At 29.2% G+C, this 18,197-nt stretch overlaps 1 protein-coding gene across 1 annotated transcript in view; it reads right to left on the bottom strand.

Annotated features, from left to right (window-relative positions):
- The window catches only part of LOC111029063 (DNA-directed RNA polymerases I, II, and III subunit RPABC3), a 41,347-nt gene that overhangs the window by 5,283 nt on the left and 17,867 nt on the right, over positions 1–18,197 (bottom strand). The window contains exon 2 of the mRNA XM_022307899.1: positions 4,380–4,463. Within this exon, the coding sequence (XP_022163591.1) occupies positions 4,380–4,463 (84 nt within the window). The remainder of the gene's footprint in view (positions 1–4,379; positions 4,464–18,197) is intronic.

Here is an 18,197-nt window from a genome sequence, read left to right as displayed (position 1 = left end):
GAGAGAGAAAGAGAGAGAGAGAGAGAGTGATAGAGACAGAGAGCGAGAGTGATAGAGACAGAGAGCGAGAGTGAGTGCGTCGCGTCCGACGTCCCGCGTACAACCTTGGCACTGAGAACCGCCCGTGCGCATCTAACCTTGGCATTGAAAACAACGACGGCGCGCGGTAGGACTGGCGGGTGGAGAAGACCCGCGCTGAAATCGCGATGGAAACGCGGCGCCGCGGCCGGCCGATATGGAAAGACGGCGAGGCGGCGGGTGTGCGGAGCGCCTGGCGCGCGCGCGAACCACTCGGAGGGAATTCACAGTGACGGCGGGAACGGGGTAACGGCGATGCGCGGGCGGTGGAGGGTGGTCAGGCGAGAGTGGAAGCGAAAAAACAAAAAAAAAACAGTCAGACCGGCGCGTCAGAGACCTGACACACTACGCCGGGTGTTGCGTCATTCCACCGGCGAGGAGTACGTGCGCGCGCGTTTGCGGGCGGTGGGCAAGCACAAAGGTCGGTGGTGGCAGAGAGAGGAGGTAGCAGGCGAATCGATCCGATGGTGCTCGCGTGTGTGTGTGAGTGTGAGTGTGTGTGTGTGTGTGTGTGTGTGTGTGTGTGTGTGTGGCACATCACCAGCTGACGGCGGAGGCAACCTTGGATAATATTATTTTTCTTTCGAACACATCGTATTATAATATAGTGCGAGATAAAACCCCTTCTCAAATAAGTTTTTCTTTTTTTTAGCAATAGGCACTGCAGGTACTAGGTACACCGTTGAGATAATATTATTATTTATTCCGGGCAGAAGGGTATGGCAGTTTTTCAGTTCGGCAAAATATAACAATACGCATAATAATATTATATAGTTACTTCTACATTGTTGTTATTTTGATGAGTTTCCTCTGTAAAGTGAATATATATATTTTTTCATTTTCTTCCTTTTCACGATACATTAAAATATAGTTTTAAGATACGTCGTAACACACCAACATCTGCAAGGGCATTTGGCGAAACGAACGACGAATTTTCATTAAATATTCGCATCGATACGACCGCGTGATTATAATTTATATTGTGTCGTTTTTACGCCCCGCGAAAAATAACATTTTATCGGAAGCACTGACACGAACGGCACGTAAAAAACGTGTAAATATTCTCATAAAAAGATTTTTATTTTGGCAACTGTTCAATATTACAATTAGACGGCAATGATGTATAACTAAACAATTTTATTTTGGGTTTCCGTGGGAAAAATGAGCGGTTAAGAACACAACTTGTGCTAGCGCTTTCGATGAAACAAAAAGCGATTAAATAATAAAAAATAAATCAATTATAGTTTTAATAGAAACTCAGTAAATGTGTGTATATTGTACAAGTGTAGGTACAAGTACCAAAAAAAAATATTTAATCGCGTTCTTCTATGCATTATGAAAATAATCTAATTTTATATACAGTAGTGAGCACGTATTGTTTTACAATAATTTTTAAAATTACTCATAGACCATCGTTCCAGATGATCTCTATTTCATAATATTTTTATAAAATTCACAGACTTGAATTGCAGTTACTCCAAAAAGATCTCATTACTTTGCACACATTAAAATTTTTTCGCAAAAGCTTATGTATGTCAAAAGATTTAAAACCAAATAATGGTAATTAATCAAAAAACTTCCATATAAGATAATAGTTGTAGAATTCTCAAATTTATAGGCAATGAGAAAATTTTTTTTTTAATCAGATTTATCCAAATATATAATCTAATATAATAAAATGATGGAAATTCGTAATAAATTATTATAAACACGAATAAAAAAAAGTGACAAACATTTTTCAATTAATTATTCAAATACCTATGTAAAATACCACTGCGATATATCGTCATAAATATTTTATATCAAATTCTAAAATCTACTGAAAATATAATCCATACGGTACCTAAATAATTATTAATTATCTTTTATTTATTAGCCTACACCAGCTATAACGGGTTACCTACATCTATTTCGATAAGTATTCAATACTGTCGAATTAAATAGCCGAAGGTTATGTCAATGGAAATCGGAGACGTATGAGCACCATGCATGGGGATCCGGGAAGCGGAATTTTGCGTTGTCGGTGGCGGAGGAGGGGATTATTGTAAGCTGAATGATTTATTTTCGGTTTAAATCGGATATTCGGATGGAATTTTGGCAGGGAAATGTCTTTACCGAGTCGAGAAATTCTTTTCGGTGTTTTTGTAAAACGCATAAGGTCGTTATCAAAATTAAAACATAAGTTTAACATAAGTCTGGTCGTATCGGACAGAAAATAAGAAAAACGTATCTGTGAGAGAATCAATATCCGCGGCAAGACCGCAGTTATAATATTATTGTAACGAACAAGTGTAACATATGATATTATCATATAAGCTGACACAACGAAAGTATTAATAAAAATTATTAATGTGTTACATAATAATTATTATGGAAATGCATAAATATTAAAATATTAACGACGACTATTACCGAGTTCCGTAAAGACATCGTCCACAGCGTTTAACGGGCTTGCATAGCTGCACAATATTACACCACAAAACACTCACACTAGCTGCTTCGTGGCCACCGTATTGTCCGACAGTATATTATAGTAGTGACGACCTATAGTCCGCGCGCATATCGTCAATATGTTAACATTATAATATTATTATCTATACGCATAAAAAAATAGTGCGTATACATTTTGCGCGAAAACGGCTGCGCAAATAATATTATCGGCAAAACAATAATTATTATTATTGTAATATTTTTCGACGACGGAAAGCGTACACAACGTAATACTCTAATATTGTAATATAACACAACTAATATAATTTAATACAACATGATAACATGGTATCGCACAGATTTTGCCCGCCTAAAACAATAATAATATATTATGCCACGGCAACATAATATACACGATGTCTAAACAGTATAATATTATTAGGTAATAATTATTACGAGCAATAACTAGTATAACTGCAATTATTTATAAGTTATAAAAACCCGAAACAAAAAATATCATGAGAGTGGTTTTTTTTTACCGTAAAAGTGGATGGCATTACGGCGGCGGCGGCGGTGGAGGTCGGCCGCGCGCGCGTGTTGTTGACAAAGCGTTAAGCGGCTGCGGCGGCGAGGAAACTACTAACGCCATCGTCGCCGACGCGTTCTTATGGCGACGTGCGACACACGGCGGTTAACGGTGGCGGTGACGGTGACGGTGGTGATGACTGATGACAGTGTATGGCACGGTGATGAGCGACGGGAGTGCACGACTGTGCACTTGCGACTGGCGTGCGGTGGGGTTTTCGAAAAACCCGCGAGCGCGGACAAAATATTACTGCATCGCGTATATACCTAACCTACGTGTCGAAAACTTTCGCACCAACCCATTCGGAGCCTCCCGTTCGGCGGCGGCGGCGCGCACGCACGTTTTGCCAAATATACTGACGGGCCGGCTGGTTGGCGGGACGGGCGGGGCGGGCGTAGGAGTGTATACTCTAGGCGCCTCGGCTGCTGCCGCCGCTGACGACGACGACGACGACGACGACGACGACGACGACGTTCAACGGGCGGGCGCGCGCGTGCGCGAGCGATCGTATAAAATGTGTACATAATATTATTATTAAATTGTGTATGATATCTCGTTCGGTACCGGGCCGGGGCAGCCGAAAGCATAACAATATCATATTATATACATAGTTACGCGAATATAATATTAATTACCTGTAATAATAAGAAAACAGATTGAACGCGAATTTTTGGGGTACCGACACGAGTACGCAAGGTACACAGCATAATAATACAGTTGTAGAATTTTGCAAAAATTAAAAATATTTTGAGCGTGTAACTTTATGCATAGTATTATACTCGGATACGGCGCGATAATGAATATTATTATTATAAATCAACAGTAAGAAAAAAATTAAACATAAAATTCGCATTTTAAACAATACAAATGACTGTTTATTGATAAAGAATCCGATCGCTCTTCCCACCTTTTAATCTAGCTACATCACTTTAAATTTTACCAACAAAATCTTTAGACAGGTTTAATTCGTATTTTACTCGTAACTGAATTATGAGTCTGCTACGGTCGAGTGACGCAAACAACGCCACTTAAGTATGGGTATCGCGTGCTTAAAGCGGGGAAAATAGTGTACTTTTCTAGTAGTGTGTAGTTAGGATCGAGTACCTACTTATTGTACTAATATTATTCTATACAGGGAGTCCCACCGTAGGTTATTTTATATTGAATTTAGATGATAGAAAAAAAATGAAAAAATACTTTGATTATAATAATCTATGTCCCTCTTCTACTGCTGTCATAATTTTCTTTAAATATGTCAAAATAATGTTATGATGTATACACTCACCCAAATCCATAGGATAAATCCACGAATTGATATCCAAGATCAATTCCATCTTGAACGATTCGCTCTCGCAATGCAGGCGGCTCACTGAAATAACGAACAAAAATTAAGGACATAATATAATAAACATAGAATTTGTATTAGAGTAATAATAATAATGTAATATTATAATAAATATGTCACAATAATACGACATACCCTATGTTGCTAAACTGTGCTGTTTTACATACGTGCAGAGTACACATGGCTGCAATAGTAGACAAACATCAACCGGAAAATAATATTCTTATTTTCATTCACAAAAAGAAAATTATATCCACATAATAATTCAGTTATCAGGTCATATAATATAATATAGTGCATACTATAGGCCAAATTCATAAATACCGGTCAGTTTCAGCTATTAGAAACGAAAAAGAAAACGCGATAATATAGATTATAGGTTATCAAATATAAGATAGAGCAAATATTTGCTCTAAACATAAATTTATCGCTTATATTAATACCTTTAAAAATATATATTTATAATATAGATATCGAAAACATTTTAACGAGCTTGAAAAATGTATAACGTTTAGCAAATGAAGAGATTAATAAGTAATAATACCGTCCGCTTTATACACATCAAACAGTAGGTAAAAACTAATAGAATTCATCGATTTCCTATAATAGTGATAACAATGAAATAACAATGATAATTATAATTTATTGTTGAGTCCCGCGTGATTAGGAATACAAGAATACAACTTGTAAAACATTAATAAAAACACCCATATAACAAGGGACAGCAATAAAATGTTCTGAAATCGTCTAAATTGAATATTAAAAACAAAACAAACACATATCTGGACGAAAAACCTATCTGCACAACCTGTGGTACTGAACTAACAATCCACCATATCTTCACAGAATGTCGTCAATACACACAGGAACTCCATCAGCTGAACATACCAACCACCTAAGACGCAACCTTCGGACCAAATGCAGACATCACATTTCAAATTTTGACTTTTTTAAGAAAATATGAATTGTACAATCTAATTTAAAAATACTATATTTAAGATTCAAAAAATGTAATCAATGTAACGTATATTATGACTAATGGCCTTTGTTGCCGATGTCTTTTTTTGATCAATAAAAAAAAAACACATAATATCTTTACCAATTTCAGTTCAATAGGATCGCCAATAAATATTTCGCAGTGTATAGTACATACTCAAAAGGACAACCAAGTAACTAAAAAAAGAAATAATCGCGATCTAATGTGTGTTTTGTAACGAATGTAGATATATATGTAAATATATAAATAAATGCACGTATTGGATACGAATAAATAATTATTTCCAAAGTGACGACAACAGTTTGGAGCAGACAATTTGATAATATTTCGTTTTTTAAACACGCATAATTTTCAAATCTCTCCGTGTTAACTAACGCATGGCCCCAGCATCAATACGGCACCGCAATCGATTTACCATCGTCATATTCAGTGACGTTAATGAGGGGTAGAGTTGGAGTGCGATCGCCTCCCCCACTAACCCCTTCGAATTTGGTTAGTTAATTTTAATATATAAATATTAAAAATTATAATTTGTTCAGTAAATATTATAAAAGTATTAAAAATTATAGTTTATTCGGTAAATATTATTAAAATATAAAGAGAATAAAAAGTAAGTATGCTTGGACAATATTTAACAAGAGTATGAAAACATTTTTTTCGCCATATTATGTTTTTGCCATGGTACTAAATTCACTAACCCTTGAAGATTTGTTAAAAACTGTATTGCAGTTATTGGAACGTTGTATTGTGCTGTAACCCACAAGACATAAACTCGAAATAGTGTCTATCTCGATCATGTATAAAATATGTATCGAGCATTTCCGCATGACATTTATACAATACCAGCATATTATATTACACTTATTGCGCATGTATAGCCGTAGTATAGGTAAATTGTAAAATTAGCAAATAAATCCTACATAATTCGACAAAATAATACATATTTCTGAGCATATATATTTTAAAGGACATCGATTTATTACAAGTTCGATATTGAGAAATGAGAAGATGTCCTAAGTAACAAACTCTGTTTAACCGCGATTCAGTCAATAGCGTTTAATTGAACGGCGATGACGCACTTCGAACGGTTACAAGCTGGTAGCGTGGGAGTGAGAGGAAAGAAAGAGAGAAACGCACATCGCCAAATGAATCTGTTTAGAAATAATGTGTGCGAGACAAACGTCGTAGTTGTATAATAAATAATAATCATTAAAATATTGTACACACAAGCAACTTAACAGGAAAGTAATAATTCCTATATATCATTATTATACTCCATTTGCGGTAGTATCGTAAACCACGACACCGTCGTTTTCGCGAGGCTTTGAAATTGATAAATGCGCTTAAAAAATATTTTTTTAATCGAAAGTAGGTAAATTTAGGTGGTAACTACATACAACTCATTATTCATATCCATCGAATGTTATTTGACGATGATCAACTATCACCAAATGAATGACAATAAATTATCTAAATTGTTTGGATATGACTTACAATGTACTTGATAAAAGTTTGATTTTTGAATATTTTTTTTTTCTTTATTGAGATTTTAAAATAAAATTATTGTACCTCAATAATATTATTATTGTAATAATAATAAATAATAATTCGCCGCACGGCGATAACGCGACAACTGCCTGTAAATAACGGTAAATTTCAGCTCTTATATTATAGTATAATATAACACTCGTATTACCCATAGTATAGTGTATATCATTGTGCATACACAGGTGTGGCTCATGTGTGTATAGTAAATTAATTTGGTAAAAGAATTAACAAAACAAAATGGCCGACTAACTGGTGAAAAAAATCATTATTTTTGAACAATTATTATTTTGTATACAATATTATTGTTGTTATATAATTATTATGGCTTACATTACCAGAATATGTCGTGGCCGTAGTAATCATTTCCGTTTTAAATATTATAATATTATTAAATCCATATCCGTGTGTATATATATAATAAAATATGTTATAAAGAATTAGCCTATTAAGTAAAACGACAAGAATTATTCATTTTATACAAAGAGAACTTTTACATACCTACTCAAATCCAAGAAAATATCTAATAAATCTGAAGCTTTTAGCAATTATGTAAAGACGTTTATATACAATATTATACAATGTATTAAGGATTCATCGTGATGATTCAAATTTTTAACGAGAAAACTCCAAAGTATACATATAATATACTATTATAAATTATAATACATATTATTTATAAAAACAAACATTTAATTAAAATACATAAAAACAAGGTTGGTAAAATGTGAATAATAGATTATTATTTATTTGTTATCCAACGGTTTAAGTAAAATTTTTAATTTTACATCAGGCAATGACATAAAAAATTTTAATTATAAAATTAAACCACAACAATGAGTGTAGACAAATATTTGAAAGGCCCTAGAATCTCAATTAATATATAAATACGCATTCCAATTTTACAGATGGATAAATATTTAATTTTTAACTATTTAATTATTTAAATATTTAATTTTCACATATAAAAAACATTGGTTTAAGTTGCATCAAGTGTCTATTTTATATAAAAATAATTTTGTAAAAACACAATTAGATTTTGAACTGCAAATTTTCGAAAAATTTGACGATTAAAATAAAATGTTACCTATAACTTATACACGTGAATCAAAACTTATAAAAATATAATAAATATATATTTACAATAATATCCACAGTGAACCATAACGATATTGTAGGCAATTGACATTTTCTTCCTACACGAAATTGGAATTAATTTGAGTGAAATAAATGTTAAAGAATACACCTAAAATGCCTATTATATAGAGCTATAAACTACTACAAGGATGCATCCAAAATATAGGGAGCTATTCCAGAATAAATGTTTTATTGTAGAGTAATAATAAAATATTATAATTTATAATAATTCTCATGGTTACTCACGGCGGGATAAATAATTATTATTTATTACCATTTTTTCTTTAGCAAATCATAGAATATCGGTACTTCACATTTATTATCCCTCAATAACAAATCAGTTATATTTAGTGACAAATTAAATTTTACAAGTAATGATTAATAATCGAATAAAAAATACTTCAATGATAAACATTTATAGGTAATCTAACAGAAAAACATTATCTTACTTAAATCAGTGAAATGATAGTAAACTATTAAATTTTCATAAAATATCGTAATGAATTGTGTCACTACTATATTATAATTAATCAAGTTCAATCTACCTATCAGCTATTTAAACATTTCATAATAATAATATAGAATTATACATTTTTACTTGATTAATTAACCAACAATCTAGACAACACAGAAGAAATACTAATAGACTAAAATTAAAACCACTACGTGATAGGAGCCAGGAGGTATTATTTTTATGTTATTAAAAGCAAATAGTTAATATAAAACAATGAAATTTATACTACTATTACTACTACTAATATTATACAAATATAGTTTTATTAAAATACTACACATACAAAATATTAGCCTATATTAAGCAAATTAAGCTGTAATTTGCAAGAAAAAATACATTCCTAACTCCGCTCTGCAGAATTAAAAATAATCAATATTTTGATAAGAACACCTACGTACAAATGCGGACGAATAATATTTCGTCATCGCTGGCGAATGCAGTACATAAATAAGTACTTACTTATTTAATATGTATTTTAAAATTTTAAAACATTCATACAATCCGATTAAAAGTTTGCAGGGATTAAGTTTAAACTATTAAATGTGTACCTATACCTCTATATCTATTTTATTGGGTACCCGGTACATAATTATTTTTTGTTTTGCAGTAAATATGGAACGATATAAATCTTTTATTAATAATAATATAAATCATATTAAATTAAACATCTTGATATTTATTTTTTCATTTGCATAATACATCTCTAAGAAGCCATGCATAGAGTTCACAAATTATTAAATAAACAATCATGGACAAGATTGAAGATACCAACAAAAACTGGGTGTGGCCAATAATTTTGTTTTGTACAAGCAAGCCACAAATTGAATGCAAACCTTGAATTCGCAAAATGATTTTATAGTAAATACCTAGCCATCAGTTATTTCTTTTTAGTTATTTCTACTTACTAAACTGTTTTTCAATTTTGAACACTTATGAAAATGCTTAGTCAAGAATTTATTATGTTAAAATAAGAATATATATATATAATTCAATTTAAATTTACATCCAAAATCAAACATATTTTGATCAACGAAAAAACTACAAGAAAATATTTAAAGTATTATAACAAATCATGAAATTAATACGCATATAGTATAACCTACTTATTGCCACGTCTAAACAATAAAGTAAGAAACAAAAACAATTAAAATTGTATAATTTAGTTAGAATAACACATGTCATTTTCAGATCAACAGAGTTCAAAATTAATATTTTACAACATCTAAAAATCTTTCTTGTTTCACGTAGAGTCCAAAAACGGTTAAAACGTTTCAGAACCATATTTGCACATCTATATAATTCTTAAAAACATATCGTTAGATATTATTTCATGTTTATAAGATTATTTAAAGTTGTTTAATAATGAAAAAAGTTTTTCTCCCCAGCGGGAATTGAATACTGGCCCCCTCATTTTTACAACGAGTTTTCGGTTGTTTTTAGAAATGTTCAAGTAAATTACTCTACCTACCTGAACTGTTCTAAGTATCAACCCAAGTCCTGGTACATAAATAATAATATGAAATGAAAAAAAAGAAGCACAAAATGTAATCATATAGAATTAACAGATTACCCTACCTCTCATCACATAATATTGTCTAAAACCCATTTGAATAGTAATTTTTAATAAAACAAAAGTTTGAATTAACTTAACATGTAACTTTCCAGTTCCTTTATAAAAATTAAATTATAATGAATTTCGTTTTAAATGTTTTAATATTATTTATTAAAACCTCTTATATATGTATTATCATACACCCGTTTTATTACGTATATACCATAACTCAAGACACAAACAAAAATTTGTAGAAAAGTAACATAATTTCTTATCTAAACGATTATAGTTGGTAATAATTAAAGTATAGATACACGACTATATTATTACACTTGAGTTGTGTGTAAAAATATTAACTATAAACGTTTAATGATACAATTTTAAATAAAATTCATAAAGTAACATCTGTTATTGCTAATTTATACCATTCTACTATAAGTACTAAAGGCTATAAACAAATAATTTCTTGTGAAAACACATTTGAATGTTTAAATAAAATAATGAATGTAAGATCATCCAGTAAATCGATTATCCATCAAACATAATACATGCATATCGCCAGAAAACATGAAACCTTGGATGATTTTTAGGACAATTTATTTTTAACATGTTATAGAAAATTATAAAATTATTGACTATCATTATAGAACTGTAATATATAAAATGACAAAATGATGTTATTTGTAGAACACCGAATTATAATTATTTATTGCAAAACAGAAAATAACAATATTTGGTCCAATCTGTATAATACCTAGTATATGATATTATATATACACATTAATTGGTGCTATTTTTATATTTAATACATATAATTGTACTTGTACTTGTAAATGACCTTCCTATTGTTATTATAGGATATATTGAGTGCACTTAAATTAAACCAGCATGGTAATACGAAAACTGTTACAAAGGTAACTAAAGTATATTATTATTTATATTGAATCAATAATATTACCTGAAGATACTTTTATGAAGTTCAGTCATGGCATATGGTTGAAAACGCCAAAATATAATTAGAATGATTTATAGAATAAGAAATATTAAAATCAAGAATATATCAAGTGCAAATTGTTAAAAAAAAGTTGCTAGAGAGACTATGCCGTTGCCCATTGACACTTGTGGCCTTGCTGAATGAGACTTCGATCCGGAGAGCTGGTACGCGCCTTAGCTATTGTGGGCGGCGCTCGAATTCATTGACGTCAGACCGCCAACGCCGCCCAACGAACCCCCTGCGACCCATCGGGGTAATATTTCTCCCACAGTCACTTGCGCTCGCCCAGAATAAACATACATTTACACACGCGCAAATGTATAAATTGTAAGACGTAAGTGTATGTGAGTAATTTTGTTTCACTAATATTTAAGCACAAGTGATAAAAAAAAAAAGGCTTAGGCAGTACCTATATGGTATAACATATAAACTAGGATTAAATCATTATTTTATTTCCGGAGAAACCCTGAGTTCTAATTGGGTATTTTTCAAATAAAATGTTTACCAAGGGCAACGGGCTTTATAGGTGTTTCATTCGGTTTGTTGGTATCGTCGAGTTGCTATAGTTATACATCATATAATATTTTGCTTTAATACCAGGTGACAGGATTATGACCATTAACCACTAACCAATAACCAGTGTGTAATTATTTTAAAAACGAAATGATATAAAAATTAATAAACAAGCACAAATATTGAAATAACAACTTCAAGACAGCAAATTTTAACCTTTTCGAAAACAAATTCAAAATGTTTTATTTTATTATCAATTTAGCATTTGTGTGCAATGGCTACAAAATACACAATGTTACTTGATAAAGAAAAATGTAGAGCTTACTTGTTTTAAATCTGTCCAACTATTTAATTTTTTAATGCCTATATATTGTAGGTAGGTAATTATGAATTAACAATAGATAATTTCTCAGACATTACATATGTTTATAAGTTTTATAAATTCTAATATTGCCGAATTTTTTTTTATAAATGAATAGATTAAACAAGTAAAGATATAATTTAATTACCGAAACAATGGAACGTCTTACTTTCTCTACCCGTGTTACTGAACATATTTATAGATAAAATAATTATTAATAGGTTTAAAATGTAAATATCTATCTTTTTTTTAAATAGTACTGCAACATGAGGGCTGAACTGTTTTCACATTACTAGGCCCCCATGCAGCATCATTTAATGCAAAAAATCTAAACAATAATAAAAACTATGGTTGACTCGCACGGGGCCGGAATCTACTTTCTTTAGCGGAGCTAATGTATATACATTGAGTCCAAGCAACACGAGAGCATATAATCCTTTTACAGTTGGAGCAGCCAAAATACAAATACCTAACTACATCAAATAATTATAACATTATAACATTTTAATTGTTATATTGAGATAGAAATTTTAAAAAGGATGGTACTGACGTAAAACGACATACATACCTATACAGTTAATTTATTATTGTCCCACTAGTTTTGGCAAAATCAAGAAAAACTGCCAAATAAAGACGAAGAAATGTAAGCGCCGGGGTTTTTTTTATTAATTTATATCATATTATTCTCAAAGATACTCCAACTATTTAACTTCTATATCAATTTTTTAAATAGTATATACTACTAATTAATGATAATAACTATAGGTTACGATGTCATAGTTTTATAAAGTAACTAAAAATTATCACTGTACAAATAATCACTCCATTAGAATAATAAATGATCAACTTAATGTGATATTAGGTAAATTAAAGTGTTTATTTGGTTATCAGTTATCATCTAGTTATTTATTATGTATTATAATATTTCGAAGTTCAGAATCTTTCTCCCTAATATATTTTATTTGTCAGTACAGGAATACCAACTGAAACTTCCAATAAATACTGAAACGTATATGGTCTAATATCAGATATATTTTAATAATAAAAAATACAACATTTATATGATGTACTTACGTCAAGTATACAATATTTAGAGAAGAATCAGGCTACAAGTAAAAATATATATTATAAAATCGGTCCACTAAGTGTTTTCGTCATTTAAACTATAAATGTTACATTTTTATTACCAAAAATAAGTACAATAATATAATTTTAAAATGTTAATTTTTTCAAATGAATTATTCATAACAAAAAATTAGTTAATAACTTATAATATTATTCATAACTTGGATGAGTAGGTTATGAGTAGGTACCTTACCTAACCAAAATAAAAGTATTTCTTCTAACAGTTTTTACATCCTATATAATTATTTAAAAGAATTGTTTACATTAATCAGTTATCTAGATATTCAAAATTGTATACGACAAATGTCGAATTAAAAAAGAGGTTAGGATGCGACGGAACAATAATATATTTAAAAATCTTAAGTTCATACAATTTATAGATTATAGATGGAGGACTTTAAGTGCCAAACAAAATAATTAAATATTTAAAAAAATATGAATTTTTTTCATTTACCACCTAAGAGACATATTATATACTATTGATATAGTAATACTGACATTTAAATTGTATTGATATAAGTTTTAGTGAAAATATTTAAAATATACAATCTAATACAAAATGATTTTATATACTTATAAAAGCGTTTACTAATTACAAAAAGAAAGTAGGTGAGTCAGTATAGATGGCGCAATATTTCGCGATCCCTGTCCCTATTCCTCTTCTCGTACAAAGGGATGAAAGTTTTTTTTTGGTTGTTTGGATGAAGAAATGAGATAGCGTTCGAGGTAGAGGGGCTATGACGTAAATAGAATGGAACTAGCGGGTGAAGTAAAATGGAGGGGACTCGGACGATCTTTGACATTTAAAACGAACGGAGCGAAAGAGATCGATAGCTCCAACCCACAACCCTGCAAGCTCTCTGTATAATAATGGTAAACCTAAACTGATGTAACTACATTTGTGCTAAAATAACTTATTCAATTTAATAAAAATACATGATTGTTTTAATATAGATTATTAAAATACTATACAAAAAAAAAAAGTAGTAATGCAAGATGCATTTAATTCAGCAGGTGGTATATCGTATTTAGTATGTTATGCATTATATAAAATGTTACAAAGATAACTATACTCGTATTTCTACTATCTACTGTTAAATATGTGTGATATTATTGTCATCTTCGCGAATTATTTTCTATATGTAATTTCGTTTAAGATTGAAACAAAGTAAATTAAAATATTACATAATTACTTCTATAGTCCAAAACCAAGCAATTATAACTTTACGTTAAATTATCTCAAAATGATTTTTTATTGAATTAATTTAAATTGTTGTAAGAAAAATATATAGGTATGAAATTAAAACGTTTATTTGACAACGAAGATTCCATAATTATAAGAACATAAATTTGTATTTTAAATTTTAAATACAGTTTTAGTTCTCTAATAATAAATTGAACATTGACTCAATATGAATATGAACATCACTAAATAAATTGTATTCTAAAAATTAATTAAAAAAGTATGAAGGCTTGTTTATTAATAATAAAATTATGTTAATTATTATATTATGATTTAACATTTTTCAAAACCATATTATAAAATGTATATGTATTATGTATATTTGATAAAATAAATTGACATTATCTGCAAGTATATTGTTTTTAATCAAACTGTTTATTTATAAATATAGTTTTTATTCTGTTAATGCACAATATCGATTAATTTATGTTTATTAAATGATAATTCAACTTTTTAATTTATTTCCTGACACAGTTTAGTAGCTACCATAAATTATTTTTCTGTGTATCTTTGATGTTTAAATGTTAAATTATAGGTACATTTATGCATAAGTACAAGAAAAATATTCTGTTTCAATGCCTATATGTAATAAAAGCGAAGACATTTAAAATAATTCTCAAAATTATATAAAAAATATTTATGCTTAAATTAAGTTAAATTTAAAAATAATGCGATAGGCACCTACTATTATTACCTATCTATTGTATGAAATAAATATAATTCATAATACACCATTACATTTAAATAAATATAAATTAATATAAAATATAAAATAATAAAAAAATTGATTTTAAATGTTCACGAAATTTGATCGTGATCAATAAAACACATTGTTTATTATATTTAGTATTTTAATAGTATAAGGACTATTTGAAAATTACCTAAAAAATTATTTTCAATGTGAACAAAGACTATTGAATTATTGTGAACTCCACAACAGTCAATTTAACAATAATTTTAAAATATTCTGAACTACACACTTTTTTACTGATAAAATTAACAAAATAGTATCAATTAGTATTTACACCTCATTATTTATTACTTATTAACAACCAAAGATGGACATAAAATTAAGTGAATTGAGTCATCACGTTTTGTTACAACAAAAAAAGGCGTTTCGCCACGTGGCGAAGGTCATCTATTCTTAAGTTTTTAAACTTTTGACACTCATTAATCAAATGTTTTCAATTTGAAAATGAACTACATCATACCATACATTTGTAATAGATTTATATTTAAAAAAGAGAGGCTAATGTACTATTGTTGAAGTATTTGAAATTACAAGGTTACCGAAAACTGGAAGGTCATTTTGACTCATTAAATTATATAAAATATTTCTGTAGAGATATAATTAGGATATAAATCGTGTTTGGTAAAAATTAATACTATGGGTATATATAGTACAACAATAACAATCATAAAATGTAGCCGCAAGGTCTTTAACGGTTTTGTATAGGCATGAATTGAATATGCACATGAAATTTCAACAGTATGCCTAGTTGAGTATATAATATATAATATAGTAATGTACTTATATCTTAGACTATAGTCTAGTATTACCTTTCTACATTACGGTTGTTTATTTTAAACAGTAAATAGTAATAAAAATAAGATATTTTTGTATGATTAATATAATAACCTACTTATGTAAAAAATATAGGTAATTTCCTACATTTTAGAAGAGAAGCAGTTTAGTGTGATAGACAAATTTTAATATGGGTAATTTAAAACATTTTCAAAGTTAGTTAAAATGAAAGAAATTTACTGGTTTATCTCAAGTGCACTTATAATTTAACTAATAATAAAACGTTAATAATATATATTATATAGTTTGTAATCGCTTTGCTATAGTTATTTTAAAATAAAATGCAAATTTAAATTTAAAAAAAAAATATATTATATAGACCTTGTTGTATAATATGTTCCTGTATCCATCAAATTGCTTGTTGTCGAATTGCAGGGTACTTTGAAATACATTTTAAATTTTAAATAAAATGCCGGTAGAATTGATAAAGATAATATACATATTTATATACACTAAAGAAGAAAGAATCAGCTGTCGATCAGCACGCAACGACAAAACAAGTACGACTGCGCGTTCATATTTCCAAGGTCCCAAGGTCCGTCCTATAGATTGCCAAAAATCCTATATACCCTCTCTCACTCTTTCTCTCTCACGCTCTATCTTCATACGTACACTACATAACCCGTTTGTATTTTCATGTGGTGGGGCAACGGAATTGATTGTTTGTCAGTTGCATATATGGTTATACTTATAACTTATAAGTACCTACATAATAGAAGATTTGTCCCATTTTTTGAGATAGAAAACAAAAAGCTTCCCCTCTCTCCTCATCTGATTAAGCACCCACTGAGTACTGTCCTTTTTACAACTTGGATCATACTTTCTATATGACATAAAGTTCACTTGGCCGAGAAACACGATAGTATACGACAATGTTGAGAATTTTTTTCTTTAGGTAGATACCTATAATTATTGAATTTTAAATAACTAACTATATTACATAAATAGATACCTATAATTGTTATTTAGGTCATAATTGACCATACCCCCATAAGATAGTAAAGTTGACTATTGTGAAAATATAAAAAGTGTAAACATAAATAGCTCAAAAAAAAGAAAAAATCACACAACTCTTATACGAGAATAGTTACAACGACCTAAAAGACATGAAGACTTATAGGACTTAGCTATACATGCCTATACATATAATTTCTATATGAAATCGAAAAGAAAGGGTCTGCCTAAAGCAACTATTTTGAATCACGTTTAGAATATAGTGAAAACTGAAAAGGGATATAGATGTGCATTGGTAAATATGTTATTTGTATTAGCCATTAGGTATACATAATATTTATGATTCTTGTTTGAATACAAATTACAATTTAAAAAATAAATAAAATCATAACTCAAATATTATAGGTAGGTACCGATTTTGTAATTTTTCATCACTACATTTATGTAATAGAATTAAAATTTAAAAAAAAAAAATTTTTTTTAATGTCAGCACGTTTTAAATTTTATATTCTAGAGCCAAATTTTTTTACCCAATATATTATTTTTCAATTATATTTTCTATAAATTGTAAACATCATCGAAGTAGTTGATAGTTTATAATTTTATTTTAAATTACCAGATAGTAAGGAATTATAATATATCCAACTTTCCAATAACTTACTACATGAATATGATTAAAACGATTATAAATTATAAAGATTATTGGTCATATTATGTTACACGATATGTCAAGTATGTACATAAAAATAAATAAGTATAGGTAATTATTCTATTTATGAATAAGAAAATATAAATAAATATATGAGTTAAGACTAAATATGTACCTAAAAATAAATATGATCGTAATTTGTTTTTCTTCTTGCGATAATAATTCAAAACAATTGATTTAGGTGATGAGTGGTCAATTAGTAATTGTATTAAAAAAATCAGTTTTAAAAGATATAGAAAATCTGGAATAGTTTTTTGTAGGTATCTATTTATTTTAAAATAGCTACATTTTATATAAGTACATGGTGGTTCACTAAGCTTATTTTTAAAATGAATTTATTCAAAATATGATGGTTTTTGTAATTTTTAACTATAGTTAAGAACCATATTTTCTATATATATTATTATTTAGTACTAAGATTTTTTTATATCATTCAAGCTTCTCACATTGTAAAAACAATCTTAATTCCAAAAATAAGATTTACAATACATAAAATCAAAAAAAACGGGGATGAATTATAAATGCTTGG

This window comes from Myzus persicae, unplaced genomic scaffold, assembly GCF_001856785.1.
Source record: "Myzus persicae strain clone G006 unplaced genomic scaffold, MPER_G0061.0, whole genome shotgun sequence".
NCBI classification, from domain to species: domain Eukaryota; kingdom Metazoa; phylum Arthropoda; class Insecta; order Hemiptera; family Aphididae; genus Myzus; species Myzus persicae.
The sequence above is the reverse complement of the archived record's forward strand: the minus strand, read 5'-3'. Positions and strand labels throughout refer to the sequence as shown.